General features: G+C 59.2%; 2 protein-coding genes across 2 annotated transcripts; both read left to right on the top strand.

The window, feature by feature from the left end:
- The first annotated feature begins 511 nt into the window (after window positions 1–511).
- On the top strand, window positions 512–9,112 carry LOC132319705 (serine/threonine-protein kinase pim-1-like). The gene is made up of 9 exons (XM_059831021.1): window positions 512–571; window positions 704–783; window positions 4,046–4,102; window positions 6,103–6,275; window positions 6,917–7,023; window positions 7,107–7,157; window positions 7,388–7,754; window positions 8,416–8,592; window positions 8,875–9,112. The coding sequence occupies exons 1-9, from the start codon at window positions 512–514 to the stop codon at window positions 9,030–9,032; spliced, it is 1,230 nt and encodes a 409-aa protein (XP_059687004.1). The 3' UTR covers window positions 9,033–9,112.
- Window positions 9,113–9,299: 187 nt separating this feature from the next.
- Window positions 9,300–10,422, top strand: LOC132319706 (serine/threonine-protein kinase pim-1-like; the record flags this gene model as incomplete). Its single annotated transcript, XM_059831022.1, is given in 5 exon segments — window positions 9,300–9,387; window positions 9,486–9,592; window positions 9,684–9,734; window positions 9,965–10,077; window positions 10,079–10,422. Coding segments are annotated over 5 exon segments (612 nt in total), but the record flags the coding sequence as incomplete, so codon positions are not given.
- Window positions 10,423–11,234: the final 812 nt, after the last annotated feature.

Genomic DNA, 11,234 nt, shown 5'->3' on the forward strand with positions numbered 1-11,234 from the left:
CCAGCCTGCCGCAAGCACCGCGGGGAAGGCTGGATCTGGCCCTTGGCGGGCTGTTTCCAGTGCTGACTGCTCCTGGCAGGTCCCCTGGGAGAGATCAAAGGGGTGTGGAGCCCTTTTCCTTTCCATTCCTCCCCAGGCTGGTGCGGAGCATGTGCTGGGGATGGCAGTTGGATTTCAGTCCTTTCCCCCACCCTCCGGTGGGTTTTCTCTCTTTTTGGGGAGAGGAGCAGGATGTGGGCAGAGCAGAGGCAAGGAGCCATCTTCCCTTGCCAGGGCGGAGGGGTCACTCTCCTGTTTTTCTGGCTGTGTGTTTTCAAACCAAGTCTTTGATAAAGCCAATACACGAAGCCCGAGAAGATGATGTGTGAATTGCCGTGGAAAAGCGGGAGGGAAAGCTCCTCCAAGGAGGTTCTATCCCTCACGGTTGAGAGGGAACAAACCCTGCTTGTCGCACCCTGTAGCCCACAGGTTTTTTGATCTCTGGGTGGAAGGAGCGGCGTTGCCACCCTGGATGGACGAGCTCCTTTCTGGAGACTTTGCTAGTCCAACACAGCACCGCCTGACCAGGAGGGTAGTGCTCTCCCTGCAGCTGGGTACCTCAAAATGCTCTATTTGTGCCAGCTCTTAAGTCTCCTTCCTCCGCTTCAGCTTTGGGATGGGAAAAGGAACGGACTCTTCTCTCTCGGCTTTCGTTCTCATTCAGAATCGAAAGCTGTTGGAGATCCTGGGCTCGCTGCCGCAGATCCTGGGCTCGCTGCCGCAGATCCTGGGCTCGCTGCCATGGTCTTGGGCTCGCTCTGCCCCCTGAAATGTCTCCCTGTACCTCGAGAGTACAGGTCTCGAGGTTGGTCTCGAGGTTGGTCTAGCGTGTTCCCCTGCACGATGGGTTGTTTATTTCCTGCTCTTTAGAGAGATGGGCAGTCAGGCTTCGGGGTGGTGTGGTGTGTGTGTATTTAAATGCGGTTTTAAAAGGGAAGAAACAGTCTGCTAGGAATAAATATGTTCTGTGTCCGAAGTGGCACTGAGGTTTCCTGGCTATGCTTTCTGCTGCAGTGTCAATAACCCACACCCTGCGATGATCTCCTTGTGAGCGGTGTAACGCAGATACCACAGCTGTTGTACCAGACACAGAACATACGGGTAACAAGAAATACCTGTCCCAAAGAGCGTAAACTGAGACAGGACAGGGGACTCGTCCAGTCAGCTTGGGAGTGCAGCATCAGCTTAGGTCTCGGCTCCTGACTCAGTGGTGTGTTTGCTGAGTTGCTGAGAGTTAGTGCCTGCCCTGAGCATGCAAAAGTGAGGTGAAGACAGCTTCAGACAGGGAGTTAAGCTCGGAGAGAGCAGATTCATCTAGCCGAGCTGCATCAGGGAAAACCAGACAAGAGCGAGTAAATAAAGTTACTGAGCATCACTTGGTGGTACCACTGCCCTGCCTCAATTTTCTCAGCTGTCAAAGTAGGATGTGGTAATGCACCTTTGTGTGGAGCTGTAGGATCTGCTGGGAGTGAGCTACAGGGACGTGAGCTAAGGGAGCGGGATCAGACACTGCGGCACGAACTTGCTGTCTGGCAGCTGTGCGTGTGCTTGTGTATCTTCAAGTCAGCTGTTGCACCCCTCGGAGCATTTGCGCTCCTCCTGTCCAGCCTGTTACACCCTCAGTTAGTTACGCCTCCTGGTTCTACCCCTTAATTAACTCTTGGTTAATACTTTTCTTTCTTCATCTGAAAGATACAGTTCTCTTTGAATTCACTAGGCATGCTCAGAGAGTAGGGGGCTTAATTGGGTTGGGGCTGTTCTAGCTAGGAGGTGTGTTTTTTAGTATTAAAATGAGATTATAATGAGACAAGTTAACTCTAGGGCACTATTTTGGCAGTCTATTCTACTTTCTACGACTCGTCCTTGTGCTCATCATTCTTGCTAGTTAGCAGAGAGTCAGTGGAGACAGTCTTTATCTCTAAGATGTCTAAGTACCAGGTGCAGTTGTTACCAAGTATCTTCTCCACAGTCGTCTTTCTTACTTTTAACCCTTGTTTCTCACGATGCCCTGTAACGTTCCCCCCTTTTCTTTCCCTTAAGCAAATTCTTTGGCTTTTAAAAGTGGTTCGTTGTGTTTCATCATTACTTTTAGTGTCCATACTTGCCCAATAATTTCCTTTAGTTTACACCAAAGGATAAGATTTACTATTGTTAATGTTGTCGTGGCGATTAGTAACACCAATATCGGGTGGGTCATTATGTTTAAGACTTTGGTAGCTGACGGGGAATAACCCCTAAACACATCCCACCCATTGTGCTCTCCCTCTGACTTCACTCGTTCCACTCCTTGGTGTATTTCCTCTGTATCACGATGGACAGTAATGAAAGTCTTTTTTCCACTTTCTTGAACTTTGTTTTAACAACCTTTTTAAATTGTCCTGATGCAATAGTTTTCTTACTAGAGTGAGATTCATTCCAATAGGGGTGGGCTGTATATCCTGAATCAACGTATAATTAAACTGTGGCAATTGAGAAGTAGTAACAGGAGCCGTGTAGTTAAAATCACATCCTGTAAGACTAACCAAGTTGCAAATGCAAATATTGGAATGGTTGCTCATGTCCACCATTTGATCATCTACTTGTACAAAATCACATTGAGATCTCAGACAAACGCATCCCATACCCCTGTAAATGATGATGGTTCTTGGGGTCTCGTTGGGATGCACCTCCAAGTGACAAACATTTTGTTCAGTGTCAAGACAAATATCTTGCCCTTTGATGGTGTTTCCTTCACAAAGAAATCCTTGCTGGTCTCGTAGGATACAGGCCTCGACATCAATAGTTTGCCACTTATTCCCGTTTGTCATAGCCCATACCCTATGTCCGAGGGGATAAAGTACAGTTCCGTGGTAGTTTAATCCTAGTGCAACAATCGGGTATATGTTATACACTAAAGCTTTGTATAGTGTTAGTAGAAAAGCTGTAGCTGTGTTGTTAGGAGGGTCAAAGGTAAAATTAACCAAATGCCACCACGCTTGGAATCTCCTTTCAAATTCCGTTGCGTTATTCCAAATGACCTTTCGGATTTCTTTTGGTAGGATTCCGTCTTCACCTTCCCTAATGATTGCAGCTGCTATTGTCTGTAAGCATAATTGAGCTTGGATACAACTGAGTGCTGTAGAAACATTAGTCTTGAGCCACGTCTAATGCCGTGGGATGCGGGGCCGTGCTGTGTACCGGGGGATGGCGAGGACTTGTTTTCCAGAGATGGTTTTTCAGGGTGGGGTGGCTGTGAAGAGTTACCCGAATGGAGGTAGTAACTCAGGATCCCTGTCTCACGTCCAGAGCTTGTCAAATTAGCGATGAGCATTCAGCTAGTAGCTCCTCTCCGAGGTGATGCTCCCCATGTAGTGCCTGCAGCCCTTGGGCTCCCTGTCCCATTCCACAGGGAGCGGAGCCGAGGGACTGACATGTGGTGACTCCTGTCAGGCCACGTAGGAAGTAGTTGATTAAGCTGGGATTTGGCCCCGAGTCAAACCGTGTACCGTACCAGAGGCTGCTTCGCCGTAGCGTTGGCTACAAGCCTGAGAGAGAGTGTGGGGTTCAAACCCTCAGGTGTGTTGTGGAGGAGCCCCAGTGTTGCTGGCTGGAGTCTTTCCCTGTCCCGCAGGGCTCGGAAGTGTGAATTCCCAAACCTGGAAATGCCCCTTGATGGAGAAGAGAATGAATGTCAGTGTACGAGGCAGGGGGACTGAGACACGTGGTCACTCAGGGTGAATCGGTGGTGTAGAAAAGAGCAGACCTCAAATCCCAGCTCAGGCTGGAGAGAGCTTGAGAGTTTAAACAAGGCTTCTCTTTGCTCCTGCAAAGAACCAATCTTCAGCTGAATGTGGCACTTTGGATCTAAGGCTTTGAAGGCAGAAGGTTATTGAAGTTGCTTTTGGTCTGTATTCAGCTCCTGAGAGCAGGCAAGAAGTGTGACCCCGGTCTAGGCTGAGGAGGTGATTCGTGGGTGCTCTGTGGCTTTTTGCATTGTCTTCTTTTTTGTTTTATCCTCTTCCTGCAGCATTCAACCTGTCTATGGAGCACAGCATCCTCCGCTGGATCCCCGGCTCACCAAGAAGTAAGTGTTTATCTCCCGGAGACACAGGCCACGCGGCTTTGCAGGTGTTTGGCTCAGTCCTGCAGTAGGTGGAAGTCTCCAGCATCCTCTGGCACCGTGATGTTCCAGCGGAGAAGGGCAGAAGTGGTGCGCAGTGCTGTCTTGAGCTCTGCGAAAGCTTTCAGGGAAAGCTTATCTGCTGGTGCCCTTCGTGGCCAGAAATCCGTATTGTACCAGCCACAGCAAAGGAGACAGGCGTATTTCTTAGCAATGGTGACTGAGCCCTCTGCTCGCCTTTGGAGGCGGAAGAATGAAAGGAAGGGGAGGTAAAGCTGCCCGGCAGCTGCGAGGCTGCAGAATGGCAGCCCCCTTCCTGGCAGAAAAAGGCAGAGCTGATCTGAACTGCCTCCTTGTCTCTGTCTCGTGCTGTGTAGCAGTGAAGGTTGCCCCTTTTCTGTGAGGCTTCAGGTGGTGGACTTTGACTCCTGTAGCTTAAGGGTCAAAGCAAAGGCTCCTGCTGAGCCTGAGAAAAGAACCAGGCTGTCTGTCTGCTGGGAGCCATCGCAGCTGTAGCGGGAGCGTCCAGGAGCTCAGAGCGGCTCCGTCTCACCTCTGCCATGCCTCTTCCCAGGTCGCAAGACTTTTTTTGGGTGTTCATGTACCAGTTTTCTCTAGGGTGGAGGGAGGCAGAGCTGGAGGAATTACCCGTCTCTGAGCTGGGAGGCCTGGCAGCTGCCCGCGCTGCCGCGTCTTTCCATGTTTCCTTGCCACGTGCAAATCTCAGTTTGCAGCTGAGTTTTGGTTTTCTTCACGGGTGTCTTGGCTGGGGCTGGGGAGGGGGGAGCCGGCCCGGGCTGTCCGCGCTGCCGAGTCTTTACACGTAACCAAGTGTGGGTTTTTTGGGTGTTCATGTACCAGTTTTCTCTAGGGTGGAGGGAGGCAGAGCTGGAGGAATTATCCGTCTCTGAGCTGGGAGGCCTGGCACCTGCCTGCGCTGCCGAGTCTTTACACGTAACCAAGTGTGTAGCCGGCGGGGTGTTTTTGTTACTATGGTCCAGGGGGATTCAGAAGTCCTATTTTTTTAATGCGGTTTTCAATAAAAGCGAAGCACTTGATGTGATGGAGACATGCCTTCATTGCGGGGCGGGAGGAGGGATGCTGCGAGCGCGCTGGGTGCTGGTGCCCACCCCGTGGCTCCCTTGGGGACCGCCGGTTCGTCTCCGCCCGAGACGAAGTCCACAGGGCCCCCCCAAAGGCTTGCCGAGCGGCGGTCACCAGGACCAGCCTGCCGCAAGCCCTGAGCTCCAGCAAAGCAGCAAAAGGGGGATTTTCGCGTGGCTGTGGGGAGGAAGAGGCGCTCCGGGACTCCCCCCCGCCCCGGCCGCGGGGATGCGGCGGCGACGGCCCCGAGGGCCCGATCCCGGGCTGGCGGCCGGGCCGGGCCGAGCGTCCCGTATCCCCGCGACGCCGCGCGGGTGGGTTCTATTCCCCCCCTCCGCGCGCTTAACGACCACCCGGGCGTTCTGTCCGAGCCCTGGCAACCGGGGGACGCGGTGGGACTCCCGCTGGGCACGGCCAGGCGAGCGGACGGCCGAGCGCAGCGGCGGACGCTAGCAGCGGCTCTCCACGTCCCTCTCCCCCTTCTTCTCGCCCCCCACGCCCCCCCAAGCCGCCGAGACGGATCCCCCAGCCCCCCCGGCGCCTCGGGCGCCTTCTCCTGCCCGCCACGGCGTGGCCCGCCGCGGCCTCGCCTCTGCGCGGCTCTCCCCCTATTGGCTGTGGCGGCGCTGGGCGGCCCGGCGCGGTTGGGCCTGGCGTGGCAGCGCCGCCCCTTGGCTCTCCCCGGCCCGCCCCCGGCCCCCGCTCCTCCCGGGGCCGGCTGGGGGCCGCCGCGCCAGACGGGAGCCCGGCAGCGCGCGGAGCAGCCGCGCCGCCGCCGCTGCCTCCCCGCCCCGCTGCCGCTGCCGCTGCCGCTGCCGCCAGGCTCCGGGCTGCCCCGCCCGAGCTTCGCCGCTCGGCAGCCCGACCGCCGGAACCGAGCCACCGGTGCCCGCTCGGGCGAGGGAGGGGCCGGGACGGGCCCCGGCCCCGAAAGCGGGCGAGGGAGCCGGGGTGCTGCTCTCGCGACGGGACTCGCGGGCCCGTCTAGGTTCCGGGAGCGGCGGGGAGCTGCACAGCGCTCAGCTCCGACCCGGTAAGGGAGACGGGGCCCGGTTCGGCTGGGGTCCGGTTCGGTCGGGGGCCCGGTTCGGTCGGGGGCCCGGTTCGGTCGGGGGACGGTGCGGTTGGGGGACGGTTGGGGGCCCGGTTCGGTTGGGGGCAGGTTTGGTTGGGGGACGGTTGGGGCCCGGTTCGGTTGGGGGCAGGTTCGGTTGGGGGACGGTTGGAGCCCGGTTCAGTTGGGGCCCTGGTTCGGTTGGGGGACGGTTGGGGCCCCGGTTGGGTTGGGGCCCCGGTTCGGTTGGGGGATGGTTGGGGGCCCAGTTCGGTTGGGGGCAGGTTCAGTTGGGGGACGGTTGGAACCCGGTTCGGTTGGGGCCCTGGATCGGTTGGGGGACGGTTGGGGGCCCGGTTCGGTTGGGGCCCGGTTGGGAGACGGTTGGGGGCCCGGTTCGGCTGCGGGACGGTTCGGCTGCGGGACGGTTCGGTTGGGGGCCCGGTTCGGCTGCGGGACGCTTGGGGGCCCGGTTCGGTTGGGGGCCCGGTTCGGCTGCGGGACGGTTGGGGGCAGGTTCGGTTGGGGCCCGGTTCAGTTGGGGGACGGTTGGGGCCCGGTTCGGTTGGGGGACGGTTGGGGCCCCGGGCGGAGTGCTGACGGCTGTGTCTTGCCCACAGCGAAGGAGAAGGAGCCGCTGGAGCAGCTGTACGAGGTGGGCCCGCTGCTGGGGAGCGGTGGCTTCGGCTCGGTTTACTCCGGTGTCCGCCTCTCCGACAGCACACCGGTAAGTGGTGGGGACAGCGGCGGAGGAGGGGGAGGCGGCGGTGCAGGCGGCGTGCTCAGCCCGCCGCTCCCCTTGGCTTGCAGGTGGCCATCAAGCACGTGGCACGGGAGCACATCTCCGAGTGGGGCGAGCTGGTGAGTGACGCGGGGGCACCGGGAGAAACCGGGGCATCCCGGGCGGGGATAAGGCGAGGCCCGGGAGGGCGGAAACCGGGGCACCGGGGGACGCGGAGCTTCCCCTTGGGCGGGGGGATGCCCCGGCACCGGTGGGGTCGGACAGGGGTGCACTGGAGCATCCCAGGCAGGGGATACCGGACACACGGCGCAGCGTGAGCTGCACTGACAGTCTCATGGTTCCCCCGCAGCCCTGCGGCACCCGTGTGCCGATGGAGATCGTGCTGATGACCACGGTGGGCTCCGGCTGCAGTAACATCATCCAGCTGCTGGACTGTTTCGAGCTGCCAGACAGCTTCGTGCTGGTGCTGGAGCGTCCGGAGCTGTCGCAGGACCTCTTCGATTTCATCTCGGAGAGGGGGTCCTTGTCGGAGGAGCTGGCGCGAGGCCTTTTCCGGCAGGTGCTGGAGGCTGTGCGGCACTGCCACAGCTGCGGGGTCCTGCACCGTGACATCAAGGCTGAGAACATCATCCTTGACCTCGCCACCGGTGAGCTCAAGCTCATCGACTTTGGCTGCGGCACCTTCCTGAAGGACACGGTGTACACCCAGTTTAAAGGTGAGCCCACACCTGGGGGGATGCTCCCGGTACCGGGCATTGCACGGCCCAGCCTGGCTGGGCACCGGCGGTTCCCCCGTTTGCTGGGGGGGTGTGTGTGGAATTACTGATTCCACCAGCTGCCAAGTTGCTTTTTGGCGCGGGGCGGATGTTGTGAAACGGGAGCCAGCTCCAGACCCTGCCAACAGCCTCCGCCACCCACCCTGCCCCGGGCTGGGGCTGGGGGGAGCCAGCCCGACCAAAACAAACCCCCGTGGGGGTAGCAGAGGAGGGGGTTGCAAAGCCCGTGCGCCGGCCGGTTTGCTTTGCAGGCATGGAAGGGCTTGGGCTGCTCCGCTGCCCTTGTTTCCCTTGGCTTTCTTGTTGGTTTTGGCCAAGGCTGGGGGGGGAAAGGCGTGGTTTTTCCCCACCCGTGGGTTTTCTTTGCATGTAACAGTTGGGCCTTCCCCGGGCCCGTGCTGCCCTCTTCCGGCACCGGGGGCTTTTTTTTACACCCCAAAGTTTGTCAACAAGAGTCACGTGCTGGCGAGGGGGCGGCGGGTCACACCATGTGTCCCCCCCGCCATCGCCATCGGTGCAGCCCCCGCATCCCCAGGGATGCTCGGGCAAGGATCTGGGAGCGGGCAGCATCCACCTGACGAGTTGCGCCTGTATTCCGTAGGAACGCGGGTGTACAGTCCGCCGGAGTGGGTCCGCTACCGCCGCTACCACGGCCGTTCGGCGACGATCTGGTCCCTGGGCGTCCTGCTCTATGACATGGTCTGCGGGGACATCCCCTTCAAGCAGGACGAGGACATCATCCGGGGCCAGCTCTTCTTCCGGCGGCGGGTCTCTCTGGGTGGGTACCCGGCTTCGTGACAGGGGGGGATGACGGCTTTTGGGAGATGGCACCGGGCACACGACCATCCCACTCTGACGGCTATGGAGGAGGTTGATCTCCCACGGTTAGCTGGAGGAGGTGGCACATGTCCTGCTCTCCTCCAAAACGGATAGTCGATGATTGGGAGGTTTGGGTGCAAGCTCCGAGCACACCCAGCATGGCCGGGGCACTGCGGACGCTGGTACGAGGTGGCCAAGAGCCTTCTCTGACTGACCGGCGGTTTCTGGTTTCTCTCCCCAGAGTGCCAGCACCTCATCAGGTGGTGCCTGACCATGCGCCCTGCAGACAGGCCTTCGCTGGAAGACCTTTTCAACCACCCGTGGCTGCAGGGCATCCACCTGCCCCAGGAGAGTGCGAAGATCCACCTGCCCAGATGGATCCAGGAGCCTGGCAAATAAAAGCTCCATGCGTCTCCTGGCTGTAAGAAGCAAAGACCACCAGGCTTCTTCCTCGTGACCGGAGCGCTGAGCGGGGATCATGAGATGGGAACACCTTCATCTTCTCCTGGAGCTGGCCTGGAGCCCCCATCTTCCAGGCGCCGGTGGCCACCACCTAACCCGCCTGTCCTGGACTCCCATCTGAACGACCCTGTCTCATCTGCTGCTTTGCCAGTAGATTTGTTTGGTTGGTTCTGTTTTGGGGGCTCCCAACCATCTTCCTGACCTGCTGATTTCGGGACCGCAAAAATTAACTCGCTGGCCCATCTACGTTCTGGGACCGGCGGGGAACTGCACACCGCTAAACTACAACCAGGTAAGGGAGACGCGTTTCGCCGGTTTTGTGTGTCCCGGTTCGGTTGGGGAACGGTCGGGGCCCCGGGCGGAGCGCTGACGGCTGTGTCTCGCCTGCAGCGAAGGAGAAGGAGCCGCTGGAGCAGCTGTACGAGGTGGGCCCGCTGCTGGGGAGCGGCGGCTTCGGCTCGGTTTACTCCGGTGTCCGCCTCTCCGACAGCACAAGGGTAAGTGGCGGGGACGGCGGCGGGGCGGCGGAGGAGGGGGAGGCGGCGGTGCGGGCGGCGTGCTCAGCCCGCCGCTCCCCTTGGCTTGCAGGTGGCCATCAAGCACGTGGCACGGGAGCGCATCTCCGAGTGGGGCGAGCTGGTGAGTGACGCGGGGGCACCGGGAGAAACCGGGGCATCCCGGGCAGGGATAAGACGAGGCCCGGGAGGGCGGAAACCGGGGCACCGGGGGACGCGGAGCTTCCCCTTGGGCGGGGGGATGCCCCGGCACCAGTGGGGTCGGACAGGGGTGCGCTGGAGCATCCCAGGCAGGGGATACCGGACCCCCGGCGCAGTGTGAGCTGCACTGACAGTCTCATGGTCCCCCCGCAGCCCTGCGGCACCCGTGTGCCGATGGAGATCGTGCTGATGACCACGGTGGGCTCTGGCTGCAGCAACGTCATCCAGCTGCTGGACTGGTTTGAGCTGCCAGACAGCTTCGTGCTGGCACTGCCACAGCTGCGGGGTCCTGCACCGTGACATCAAGGATGAGAACATCATCCTCGACCTCGCCACCGGTGAGCTCAAGCTCTTCGACTTCAGCTGCGGCACCTTCCTCAAGGACACGGTCTACACCCAGTTTGACGGTGAGCCCACACCTTGGGGGATGCTCCCGGTACCGGGCATTGCACGGCCCAGCCTGGCTGGGCACCGGCTGTTCCCCCGTTTGCTGGGCGGGGGTGTGTGTGTGTGTAATTAATTATTTTGTTTGTTTGTTTTTGTTTTGGTTCTCCTTTGGTGGCACCCAACCATCTTCCTGAGCTTCTGATTTCGGGACGACGAGAGGATCGGAGACCTCACCACTAGAAGAGCTTCAACGGGGGGGAAAAGTGACTGTGGGGGGAGGGCAGGTACAGAAATGGTTTTTTTTTTATGCTGTTGTCAATAAAACTAAACCACTTGATGTGATGGAGACATCCCTTCATTGCGGGGCGGGAGGAGGGATGCTGCGAGCGCGCTGGGTGCTGGTGACCACCCCATGGCTCCCTTGGGGACCGCCGGTTTGTCTCCACCCGAGACTAAGTCCAAAGGTCCCACCCAGAGGCTTGCCGAGCGGTGTTAACCAGGACCAGCCTGCCGCAAGCACCGCGGGGAAGGCTGGATCCGGCCCTTGGCGGGGTGTTTCCAGTGCTGACTGCTCCTGGCAGGTCCCCTGGGAGAGATCAAAGGGGTGTGGAGCCCTTTTCCTTTCCATTCCTCCCCAGGCTGGTGCGGAGAATGTGCTGGGGATGGCAGCTGGATTTCAGTCCTTTCCCCCACCCTCCGGGTGGGTTTTCTCTCTTTTTGGGGAGAGGAGCAGGATGTGGGCAGAGCAGAGGCAAGGAGCCATCTTCCCTTGCCAGGGCAGAGGGGTCACTCTCCTGTTTTTCTGGCTGTGTGTTTTCAAACCAAGTCTTTGATAAAGCCAATACACGAAGCCCGAGAAGATGATGTGTGAATTGCCATGGAAAAGCGGGAGGGAAAGCTCCTCCAAGGAGGTTCTATCCCTCACGGTTGAGAGGGAACAAACCCTGCTTGTCGCACCCTGTAGCCCACAGGTTTTTTGATCTCTGGGTGGAAGGAGCGGCGTTGCCACCCTGGATGGACCAGCTCCTTTCTGGAG

The sequence above is a fragment of the Gavia stellata genome, chromosome 30, assembly GCF_030936135.1.
Source record: "Gavia stellata isolate bGavSte3 chromosome 30, bGavSte3.hap2, whole genome shotgun sequence".
Classification (NCBI taxonomy): Eukaryota; Metazoa; Chordata; class Aves; order Gaviiformes; family Gaviidae; genus Gavia; species Gavia stellata.

Bases quoted from the DNA above. Each gene is read 5' to 3' on its own strand.
- LOC132319705 (XM_059831021.1), top strand. From the start codon at position 512: ATGGACGAGCTCCTTTCTGGAGACTTTGCTAGTCCAACACAGCACCGC. The intron at 4,103-6,102 runs GTAAGTGTTTAT...GCCGCTCGGCAG, and splicing joins GATCCCCGGCTCACCAAGAA to CCCGACCGCCGGAACCGAGC. The intron at 7,158-7,387 runs GTGAGTGACGCG...GTTCCCCCGCAG, and splicing joins TCTCCGAGTGGGGCGAGCTG to CCCTGCGGCACCCGTGTGCC.